The sequence below is a fragment of the Sus scrofa genome, chromosome 4 (assembly GCF_054392235.1).
Source record: "Sus scrofa isolate SSC_HxYL_T2T_F1_AM1 chromosome 4, Sscrofa_HxYL_maternal_Yorkshire_Landrace_v2.0, whole genome shotgun sequence".
NCBI classification, from domain to species: domain Eukaryota; kingdom Metazoa; phylum Chordata; class Mammalia; order Artiodactyla; family Suidae; genus Sus; species Sus scrofa.
Window position 1 is genome coordinate 15,540,254 of NC_139386.1, and position 12,378 is coordinate 15,552,631.

Below are 12,378 nucleotides of genomic sequence, written 5' to 3' on the forward strand. Positions count from 1 at the left end.
CGCTTTTGTCATGGGAGCCATGACAATATCCAGTTCATAGAAATTCTGAGGAATTATACGAGATAATATATGCACAGTGATTTGTGGACTCCAAATGATCTGTTATTTCCTTTTAGTACTACCTGGCCTTTCTCCTCCATCCCCAGTATAAAGTAAGCTACAATAGATACATTTTCCCCTAGTACTTTATCCACGGCAAATTCTTGAGATAATAGATAATTTAATTCAAACTAATTGATAATGCCAAATCACTTGCTTTCTTTCTTGTATTTTTTTGTCTTTTTGTCTTTTGGGGGCCACACGCATGGCATATGGAGGTTCCCAGGCTAGGGGTCCAATCAGAGCTGTAGCCGCCGGCCTACGCCTGAGCCACAGCAACGCCAGATCCAAGCTGCGTCTGCAACCTACACCACAGCCCACGGCAATGCCAGATCCTTAACTCACTGAGAGAGCCCAGGGATCAAACCTACAACCTCATGGTTCCCAGTTGGATTCGTTTCTACTGTGCCATGACGGGAACTCCGACTTGCTTTCTTTTTTTATTATTTATTTATTTATTTATTTATTTATTTATTTTGTCTTTTTGCCATTTCTTGGGCTGCTCCCGCAGCATATGGAGGTTCCCAGTCTAGGGGTTGAATCAGAGATGTAGCCATCGGCCTACACCACAGCCATAGCAATTCGGGATCTGAGCCATGTCTGCAACCTACACCACAGCTCACGGCAATGCCAGATCCTTAACCCACTGAGCAAGGCCAGGGATTGAACCCACAACCTCATGGTTCCTAGTCAGATCTGTTAACCACTGAGCCACGACGGGAACTTCTGCTTTCTTTTTTTATAGTATAATTGATTTGCTGATTTTCATTGAACATCAAAGTGGCCCAGTCATATGTACACATACATACATTCTTTTTCTCATATTATCTTCAACCGTGTTCTAGCACAAGAGATCAGACTTAGTTCCCTGTGCTATACAGTAGGACCTTGTTACTTTATCCATTCTAAATGTAATAGTTTGCATCTATTAACCCCCAACTCCCAGGCCATCCTACACCTTCCCCACCCATGCTGCCCGAGCAGTCTCGAATTTGCTCTCTACATCTCCCACTTGCTTTCTGAAAACAAACATCCCTCCCTCAATCCCGATCTACCCCAGGGCAGGGGAGAGTATGGACCCTTCTCTTCCCAGAGGAGTGATACCACTTGGGGTTAGAGTGTCATGATTTAGCTAAAGATGGTTCGCCATCAACCAATACACGTGTGGTATCTATGAGGACACAAGGAGTGAGCTAGATGCCAGGGGAGTGATGGGGAGCAAACAGAGCTGGTCCTCGCCTTCATGGAGGGAGGAGGATGGAGGGAAATGGGTGGGGTGGCAGAAGGCACCAGTGAGGGATAAGCAAAGGCCCTATGGAAGAAGAGGTGAGGACACATTCTAAGAGGGGAAAGAAGGTCAGTGTGACTGGAGAGCAGAGGGCAAGGGGGCGTATTGATCATGAGATGAATCTGGATAGGCAGCCACTAGTCATATGTGATATTTTAGGACACGTGATGGATTTGGATCTTTGTCCAGAGAAAACAGGATGTCACTAAAAGGTTTTACATACAGGACCGATGGAATCAGATTGTGTTTTGAAACGATAATTCATGTTTCAACATAGAGAACAGCTTATTGGAAGCAGGACTAAATAAGGAGAGATGGATTCAGAGAGCGTTGGTATTTCAGTGGCCCGAGCAAGAAATGAGAGAGGAAAAGATGAAGAAATGAGTGCTCCCAGCTATTTGGGAGGTAAAATGAACAAGACCCAGTGGTGTACTAGAAATGGGAATATTAATGAACAAGCAGGTTTCTTGCTGGGGGAAGGCAAAGAGATACCAAGATGAGGCTGAGATGAGTTTCCTGCTTCTGAGATGCAGTCACATTTGCTTCTGACATCTCCCTCCCTGACTAGGGGCTGAAAGGAAAACTACAAAAGCATTTCTGTCATAGCCAAGAGCTAAGAGAGAGACACCAAACTTAGTTTCCTGAGTTCTACATTGGTATTTTTTTTATCAGTAAAACTAGCAAATGGGAAGGTATACATTTTAGCCTTTGTATTAGGCCTATCATCTTCTCAGCACTTAATCTGTCATCAATAGCATCGCATCTCTACTTCCTTCTGGTGTAAAGGTATTTTGAATGTCATTCCAAAAGTTTAGGCATCCGACATTTAATGGAAAGATGTCTATACAATAAGATTGACTCACAAAAATATTTCATGAGGGAATTCCCATTATGGCTCAGCAGAAACGAACCCAACTAGGACCCGTGAGGATATGGGTTTGGTCCCTGGCCTCACTCAGTGGGTCTGGGATCTGGCGTTGCCATGAGCTGTGGTGTAGGTCACAGACACGGCTTGGATCCTGCATGACTGTGGCTGTGGCATAGGCTGGCAGCTGTAGCTCCAATTTGACCCCTAGCCTGGGATCAATGCTGCGGGTGTGGCCCTAAAAAGCAAAAAAAAAAAAAAAAAAAAAAATTTCCAGGAGATAATTATTCTTAGTAAAATGACCAAATAAGGCAAATATTTGACCAAGAAAGTGACCTTATCTGACATCTGTGGGATGTGGGTGGAGTATCTTCCGCAAGCATAGGTTTGGTTGGGCTTAAAGAGGGGAGGATGGGAAGGAAGGAGGAGCTGGAGCTGGTTGATGATCTTACCCTTTAACATAAATATCACTTGATTTTTGTCCCGTGAAAATATTCTCATCCTCTAAAATGACATCTTCCGTGTTCCAGATGATGACTCTCAGTTCATACCTGGGATAAGGAAGGCAGACTTAGAGCGAAGACCGTCAAAGTTGAGTCTACTGGTGTCTGTGTGATTCTGGTACTGCTTTGAGTCTATAAGCTTCCTTCATTTTACCAGTAATAGTTGGTATTTACCAAAATACCTATATTTAAGGTCTTCTCTCCATCAAAACCAAGTATCCCAGCTGGAATCACCAAGAACATGAATTTCTCTGAGCAGATCCTCCTTCCACTAACCAACATTTTCCCGAATGTTGAAACTCAGTGGCTCCTGCCAGAAAACAGGAGCCAGCATTTCAATCACCGCCACTCAGCCCCCGCTGCAATTGGCCAGGAGGCAAGTGAGGCATGATTATTGGACATCGGTTGATCCGTGTAATGTATCAAACACCAGATCAGGGGTCATGATCTGCACGTGGTCTCCTTCCTTGAAGAGGGGGCTGCGGCTTACTTACCCTTTGGGTTTCCTTGGTGAAATGTCAACAGGAGGTCCAGGCTGAGGCATGTCTTTGGGAAACATGTCTACCCACATCTGCAGGCGGCCCTTGTTAAGAAGAGAAGAAGGATATTAGGGAGGGAGTCTGACTTTGGAAATGTGTAAAGGACTCCATCCTATTCAGGGAATTCTGCCACTGGATGGATACTGGCCAGTCAAAAACACAGATCCTAACATCAGGAAAGTCCCCGAGGCAGTAATTTATTTAAATTGTGGCATTCTCTCTGGCTGTGTAGACTTATAAGCATCAATGCCTAGTTTTACTATTTCTCATTTTAGTGGTTTGATATTTTCATCAAAATCCCTTATATTATTTCTCTTGCCTTACTGGCATGTTTAAAGCCTTCTTATTTTGTGTATTTGAAAGTTTAATTAATGTAGTGTTTACTTCTGTTTCTTTTCATAAAGATGCATGTCATCTGGGAAACAAAAATAAGACATTCTTTAGCTTTTTTTATTTTTTAGGAGGGTTGGCTACCACCTAGACACTGATCATTTGCAGTTTTAACAGATTCCTTTACTGGAAATGGATATTAGGTACATATAATATAATATATGGATATTATTCATGTTTAGAATAGGTGTTGACAAAGATAGAAATTACATTAATTATTACATTAAGTATTACATTATTAATTAATTATTGTATTAATCAATCGATAAGTTAATTAAAATTAGAGCATATATCAAGAGGAGGGGAAGAATAAGCAAACTTGTGTGGTAGATGCAGTGCTGTGCACTTGAAAAGCATTATCTCATTAATCCTTCCAAAATCCCCACTAAGTAGGTGTTATTAGTCTCACTTGGCAGATAAGAAAATGTCTCGCCCCTATCTGCGAAGACAGCAAAGCCTGGATTCAACTCTTGTCTGCCGACTCTAGAAACCCTGCTTTTCCTATCAACCCCTAAGGATTAAAAAGATAATACCATCTGCCAGAAACATCATGCTCCATTGTTTCCAATGTATCTTAATTTCCATTATCTCCATCATATTTCTGTGTTGCACATAAAGATACCAAGGGTCAGAGAAGTCAAAGAAATTATCTAAAGTCCGGTGGCTGATTAGTGGCAGAATGGGGCTTTCCTTCCACTGCTTTGGACTCCATACAGCAAAATTTACTCTGTTGCAAGGAATTTGAGAGCCCAGGTGGGGACAAGGTCCAGTGGATTCCACGTCCAGCTCTGCTCGATGCCCCCTAAATCCTGGCAGCCCAGGCCAGAAGGTGGCCAGCAAGGGCTGGGAGCGTCAGGGAGATTTTATATGAAGCAAGTGGGGCTTCCAACATTAGAAACGATTTGTAGGATTTGGGTAAAGGAGGGGCTCTGGTTAAGAAAGAAACAAGAAGATTTTTAGGGGAAGGAACAATGTAAGCAAAGAGTTAGCATTTGGGAAGAGAAAACTCAGCTCAGTGGAGGATTATATTCTTAGGTCTCCAAAGAAACATTAACATTCACTTTTAACCAAGAAGCCACATCTGACAGGCAAAATGAAGGATACCAGGAACCAAAAGGTTTCAAACACCTGGTAGTAAATCTCTGGAAATAATCATAAGCTTCTACATCTGATAAAATTTATCCTTTCAAGACACGCCCCACACATGCTATCACTAGGCTTCTATTCCAGCTCTGCTGGGAGAGCAGTGTGGGGTTCCTGCCTCACTGCAGTCAAGCTTGTGTTTTCTGCCCAGATTACACAGGGAGTCAGAGCTGGGACAGAACTAGGGACTCAAACTGCCTGAGTTAAATCCCAGCCCAGCTGAGTAACTTTGAGCAAGGTAAACTCTCTGAGCCTTGACTTCTTCATCTTCAAAGATCATAAGAACTTCATCATGAGACTGTATTAAAAAATAAAGGTAAGGTGACCCACACATTCCTGTTTGTCTAGGAAAGTCCTGGCATAGGTCCCTTGTATCAGCTTAATAATTTTTATAAAAATCAAGTTTCTTTCTTTCTTTCTTTTTTTGTCTTTTTGCCATTTCTTGGGCTGCTCCCGCGGCATATGGAGGTTCCCAGGCTAGGGGTCCAATCGGAGCTGCAGCCGCCGGCCTACACCAGAGCCCCAGCAACTCGGGATCCGAGCCACATCTGTGAACCACACCACAGCTCACAGCAACACCGGATCCCCAACCCACTGAGCAAGGCCAGGGATCGAACCGGCAACCCTATGGTTCCTAGTCGGATTCGTTAACCACTGTGCCACTATGGGAACTCCCAAGTTTGTTTCTTTAGGGTTATCTCTTTCTAGTGTTGACTCAGGGGAGAGTTTATTAGAATAGATATTCTTCCACCAGTGTTCCTATACAGTGTATTCATTTGAGATATGATCACTGAGGCTCAGCTTAATTATTAGCAGTTCCCTCTCAGCATGGTCATACTTTGGATAAATAAATCTATGGCCATCCTAATTAGGTGAGATAATTTCTATATAGGACCTAGGACATAAAAGTCTCTTTGTAAAGTTTGTTTTCTCTTCCTTTCACTCATAACCCAGATCTCTGGTGATTTTTTTCTACACAGGTTGTTCTTGCCAGTTCTTCAAGGTAAGCCTCCAGCCACTGCTCCTCTGGGAAAACTAGTGGGCTGTTTGGTTACTGATAGACTTTGGACAAGGTCTTGGACATATCAGATGAGTTCTCAAAGTTTCTCAAATGTCAGGATTCTTCCCAAGAGTATGTTAAATCATCGAAAGGAAAAGGCAGTAAATCCAACCCTGACTTCAAGGCAGAGTTTCTCAACCTCAATGTTACTGACGTTTGGGGCTGAGTGATTTGGGGGGGGGGGTGCTGTCCAGCACAGAGTAGGGTGTGTAGCAGCAGCTCTGGCCTCTGCTCATCAGATGCCGGTAGCACATCTCGAGATAACCCCAAATATTTCAGGCATGGCTGACTGTCCAGGGCAGGGGTGGCAACGCTGTCCCTGGCCGAGAACCATTACTGGAAAGCACACCAGATTAACTTCCCATTTCTTGAGAACGAGCACTCCTCTCGGGACCACAACTGTCCCCGTCTCTACCTGCTCCATTCCCGGCTTATCCTTGTGGTACAGCGGCCGAGTTTCTATGTGCTCAGGAACCAGCCTACACCCAACCTCCGGGATATCCTCCCAAGAGTGTAACACCCTGAGGGCCAAGTGCTCATAAGACTCCACCGTCTCCTCTGCGTGGAAGAGAGAAAAATAAAGAGACTTGTCAGTCAGATGCGTGTTCAGGCAATGGGACGGTGACAGGTGATGCATTTCAAACACTCCTTAAAGTGTTTCAATAAACTGAGGGATAAGGAGAGAGAAGACGCCAAAGAAGACAAAGGGCAGAGAATGGAAGGAGGTGGGTGTAGTTGTGGTAGGAAGAGGAAAGAGACTGAAAGTTAAGAGAGGGAGAAATGAGAAGGTTGACAAGAAGACTTACCATTTTACCAAAAAGGTAATTCACCAACAAAAAAATACCGGTAGAAATGATACTTGTAAAATAAGACAAAAATTGTTGAAAGAATAAAATTTTCTTGACAAAGTTTAGAATGGCCAAATTCAACATAAGAAAATTGAACCTGGTTTAATTTTTTTAAAAAGAGGTGAGGTGGGGGGAGTTCCTGTCGTGGCTCAGTGGTTAATGACTCCGACTAGGAACCATGAGGTTGTGGGTTCGATCCCTGGCCTTGCTCAGTGGGTTAAGGATCCAGCATTGCTGTGATCTGTGGTATAGGTTGCAGACTCGGCTCAGATCCCGCATTGCTGTGGCTGTGGTGTAGGCTGGCAGCTATACCTCTAATTAGACCCCAAGCCTGGGAATCTCCATATGCTGCAGGTGCAGCCCTAAAAAGACAAAACCAAAAAAAAAGGGTTGGGGGCTAGCAAGAAAATCTAATAGCAATAATTACAATCGGTAAAAGCTGATAGGGACAGGAGTTCCCATTGTGGTTCAGCAGTAATGAACCCAACTTGTATCCATGAGGATGTGGGCTTGATCCTTGGCCCTGCTCAGTGGGTTAAGAATTCAGTGTTGCCATGAGCTGTGGTGTAGGTCACAGAGACGGCTTGGATCCCGAGTTGCTATGGCTGTGGTGTAGGCTGGCAGCTGTAGCTCCTATTTGACCCCTAGCCTTTGAACTTTCATACGCCACACATCCAGCCCTAAAAAGAAAAAAAAAAGTTGATAGGGACAAATAAGTAATCAATGAATTAAATGTTGTCATAAAGTTTAATCAGTAAGAACTGGTCTTGCTGAACATCTTTTCAGAATTTTGGTGGGCAAATAAATTGTTTAATCATGAAATGTGGAATACAGACCAAGGGACCAAGTTGGCTTAATAAGGGTGTATTGTGGAAAAGTATTGTTCTCACAGAAATTCATCCATATCATTAATACACTAAACATCAATAACTTGGCATGCATGAACCTCTAAGAGGGTCTTGCGGCCAGAGCAATGAGGGAAAAAGAAATCTGGGCATCAAAGTGATGGGATCAACACAGTGTCAGAACACCCTGTAGCATATCCTTAATTGGGCTCTTTGCATCAGAACCACTGAACCATATATAGGTAATTTTTTTAAGTAACCAAAAGACAGGGGTGACAGTATAAGAATTGTTCTGTATCATTAAAGATTTTTTTTCTCATGCTAAATTTATGGAAGCCTCTCTGGGATCTTCCTGGTAAGTCCTACATTGCTCATCTAGAAAAATCTATTTCTTGGTGGTGAAATAGGAGAGCAGTTGGTATAACACATATGGGCATAATTTGGGTTGTGTCCAATTATTTATTTTATGCAATATTCATTTTAAGGAATCATCTGTCTTCTGCCACAGCAATTCTACTTAAATGAGGTCTACTGTAGCGACATCAGAAATATGTAAAAATATGTATGAGGAAGTTCCTGGTAGCATTGTATCACTACAAAAAGGGACATATGGAAATAAATGTCACAACCATAAAATGGAATACCAGCAAGGATCACTTCAAAGAGCAAAGGAGAATTGTCATAGTCACTGGAAATAGAAAAGGCAAAATCATAGACATGTAAAAAAATGTGACAGTGCATTCACACACGCACGTGCACACATGCACACACACACACAAAATGTAAAGAAATATACTGGCATGCACCATATAGCTCTGAATTTGGGGATTATGAGTGATTCTCATCCTCCTCCTTCTTTTTCCATCTTTTACATTAGAGAACCACTGTCTCCAGGCACCAATACCACCGGAAGCAGACTTTTCAAAAGAAGAGCCACGCAATCGGGATGCATTGTGGGGAGTTACCTGTGTCCTCCTCGGTGAAGACGGTTTTTCCAGAAAAGACCTGGTTTCCTATCTGTATTTTCCCAGGGCGAAAGTAAGGTCCATCCAGCTTGTTGTCTTTGCAGAGCTTGGTGAGGATTTCGGTGGGCTTGGACGTGTCTCTCCAGGCATTGTATCCTTCTCTGAAAAGTGGAGGCAGGACAGAGGGTGAAGCTGGGCCTCCCTAGGAGCCACACCCGAGGTCCCTATAAAAAGGACTGCTTTAAGTATGATCTGTCTGGTTTCCTTCTGATTTAAGTTAACATTCTACATGCTTGGGGCTAGTGTTTTTGTTTTATTTTGTTCTCTCTCTCTCTTTTGTTCTTTTTTGGCTGCACTCTCGGCATATGGAAGTTCCTAGGCCAGGGACTGAATCAAAGCTGCAGCTGTAACCTACACCGCAGCTGGGGCAACACTGGATCCTTAACCCACTGTGCCAGGCCAAGGATCGAATCAGTACCTCCACAGAGACAATGCTGGATCATTAACCTACTGTGCCACAGCAAGAACTCTTGTTTCCTCTTTTTTTTTTTAACTTTTTAATTTTTAAAAATATTTCTTGGGGCCTCACTTGAGGCATATAGAAGTTGCCAGCCTAGGAGATGAATCAGAGCTGTAGCTGCCAGCCAACACTGCAGCTCACAGCAACACCGGACTCTTAACCCACTAAGTGCGGCCAGGGATTGAACCCACATCCTCATAGATACTACTCAGATTTGTGACCGCAGAGCCACAATAGGAACTCCCTAAATTTTTTTTATTACACTTGATTTACAATGTTCTATCTTCTCTTTTCTGCTCACTGCTTCTGCATATACATGCTGGGATGAAAAGCAAGACCTCCTTTGCAGGTAGTTTAAAAAAATTTTTTTAAGAAATGCACCCTTTAAGGAGTTCCTATTGTGACTCAGTGGTTAGTGAATCCAACTGGGAACGATGAGGTTGCAGGTTCCATCTCTGGCCTTGCTCAGTGGGTTAAAGATCCAGTGTTGCCGTGAGCTGTGGTGTAGGTCGCAGACACAGATCCGATCTTGCATTGCTGTGGCTCTGGCATAGGCCAGAGGCTACAGCTCCTATTAGACCCCTAGCCTGGGAACCTCCATATGCCGTGGGAGGGGGCCCAAGAAATGGCAAAAAGACAGAAAAAAAAAATGCACCCTTTAAAAAAAATGGAAATGCCCAAAAAAAGGACAAAAAAAATTTTTTTTAAATGGAAGTGAAATTCACATAGCAAAATTGACCATTTTAAAATTGACTAATTCAGTGGCATTTAGCACATTCACAATGTTGTACAACGATCTCATTCCAAAGAATTTTTATCACTGCAAAAGGAAAGCTTCTACCCAGTTACTCCTCCCCACCCCACCCCACCCAGGCTTTGGCAACCACCACGCCGATTTCTGTCTCTATAGATTTCTTTACAGGTGGTTTTTTCTTAGTTTTGTTCTGTCCTTAGCAGAATAGCTATTTGGCTGCTACTTATTCTAAGAAATAAGCCTAGCTCATCTTTTCAGTTTCTCTCCTTTTTTCCTCCCGTCTCCTCCTCTGCCAAATTCATATTATAGACGCATGTCATAGGCAGGGAGTCTTGATGTGTCCTTTCTCTAACCTGTTGTTGCCTGGTGGCGAGTTTCTAAATCTTTCCAACCCCTTCCTCCATAAAACACTAGCTGTTTGGTTAAAAGTTATTAACTTGCAATTAAATGCTCCCTATGGGAGTTCCCGTCGTGGCGCAGTGGTTAACGAATCCGACTAGGAATCATGAGGTTGCAGGTTCGGTCCCTGCCTTTGCTCAGTGGGTTAACGATCCAGCGTTGCCGTGAGCTGTGGTGTAGGTTGCAGACGTGGCTCGGATCCCGCGTTGCTGTGGCTCTGGCGTAGGCCAGTGGCTACAGCTCCGACTAGACCCCTAGCCTGGGAACCTCCATATGCCGCGGGAGCGGCCCAAGAAATAGCAACAACAACAACAACAACAAAAAAAGACAAAAGACAAAAAAAAAAAAAAAAATGCTCCCTATGAGCCATGGCTGCAATAAGCTTGGATTTCTCTTCTCACAGGGATATAGGATTCATCAGAATTTAATTTGTTTAAGCATTAAAATAAAGCAAAACATGGCTATAAAGCAGTTTTCTTGCATTGGCCAGAGATATAAGGATTCTGAAAAGGTCATCCAAGCTATGCCCAGAGCCATGCATAGGCCTCCCCAGAAAAAGGTGCTCTTGTCTTTAAAAAAACAAAAACAAAAAACTTTAGGAAATTCCAGTCATGGCTGAGTGGAAATGAATTTCACTAGCATCCATGAGGATGCAGGTTTGATCCCTGGTCTTGCTCAGTAGGTTAAGGATCCTGCATTGCTGTGGCTGTGGTGTAGGCTGGCAGCTACAGCTCTGATTAGACCTCTAGCCTGGGAACTTTCATACGCCGCAGGTGCGGTCCTAAAAAAAAAAAAGAAAAAAAAAAAGCAGAAAAAAAACCCGAAACTTCAGTAAACAAAGGTTACAACTTTCCTAAACTATTCTGGTCCCTGGTAGTTCCAGTCAGGAAATTCTTCTGAACAAAAAGTGAACCATGTTTGCTTGTGGCTTCCTTTCCTGACTTCAGAGTGAGCACAGCTAATCACCCTCTCAGTGGTACTCTCTCAAGCACTTGGGGAAAGATGTAAATGCCCCAGGAGGCTGATACCTTCACTGGAGTCCCAAAACTGGCTTTCCAGGCTCAGGGAAGAACAGGTGAACAATAGAGACTTGTCTGAAAATCATGCCCTGGAAGAAATGGATGCTCAGATTGCTAACGAAAAGCTAAATTAGTCCACCTCTTCCAGAGAGCCATTTGGAATATACATTACAATTCTTTAATTCCTTTTAATGGAATAAATCCATGTCTATAGATGAATACTGAATGAATTATCAGAGAGGTTTGCTCTGGCTTTTGTATGAGAATGCTGATAGCAGCAATATTTCTAACAGAATAAAGAAGAAAAATATAAATACCCTAAAGTTCAGAAAGGGAAGCTGGTTATGTCATTTTATAAAAAATTCATATACTGGAACACCACAGAGCTATTTACGTAATGATTTTGAAGAAAATTTAATGACATTATAAAATGCCTTTGATATAAAGGTTTATGTGCAATAAGAAGCTTACAAAATTGCACAGATAATATGAGCCCAACTTTGGGGTAAAATAGCATAGAAAACATGTATAACTGATGAACTTTGCTGTACACCTGAAGTTAACACAACTTTGTAAGTCAACTGTATTCCAATAAAATTTTTAAAAAAGCAAAAAAATAGCATAGAAAAAATACTAAAAGGGAACATATACAAATTTTTTAATATTAGTTATCTCTGGGTGAAATAATTTAAGCTTTACTTCGTGCTTTCTGTTTCCTAAATTTTCTAAAATAAATATATATTAATTTATAGTCAGAAAAATATCTCCAAAATGACACCATGGAAATGTAATGGATGTTTTTTGTCTGTTTGCTTTTTGCTTTCTAGGGCCGCACTTGCGGTATGTGGAAGTTCCCAGGCCAGGGGTCCAATCAGAGCTGCAGCTGCCAGCCTACACCACAGCCACAGCAACTTGGGATCTGAGCCACATCTGCAACCTATACTGCAGCAATGCTAGATACTTTACCCACTGAACAAGGCCAGGGATCGAACCCACATCCTCATGGATCCTAGTCGGATTTGTTACTGCTGAGCCATAACGGGAACTCCGCAGATGATTTTACCTTTCCCTAACTGATATTTGTAAGAGTTTCTCCCGTAAAATATCAAATATTCATACTTTCAAAAATAAAGCTGGTAAT

At 42.6% G+C, this 12,378-nt stretch overlaps 1 protein-coding gene across 5 annotated transcripts in view; it reads right to left on the minus strand.

Annotated features, from left to right (window-relative positions):
- The window catches only part of FER1L6 (fer-1 like family member 6), a 188,607-nt gene that overhangs the window by 21,602 nt on the left and 154,627 nt on the right, over positions 1-12,378 (minus strand). For all 5 annotated transcript variants that reach the window (XR_014843370.1, XM_085021681.1, XM_021088953.2 and 2 more), the window contains 4 exons: positions 8,546-8,706; positions 6,303-6,445; positions 3,250-3,338; positions 2,705-2,803 (listed from right to left, as the gene is read on the minus strand). Coding sequence is in view for 4 of the 5 variants with exons in the window: in XM_085021681.1 (XP_084877807.1) it covers positions 2,705-2,803; positions 3,250-3,338; positions 6,303-6,445; positions 8,546-8,706 (492 nt within the window). In the remaining variant the exon portion in view is untranslated. The remainder of the gene's footprint in view (positions 1-2,704; positions 2,804-3,249; positions 3,339-6,302; positions 6,446-8,545; positions 8,707-12,378) is intronic.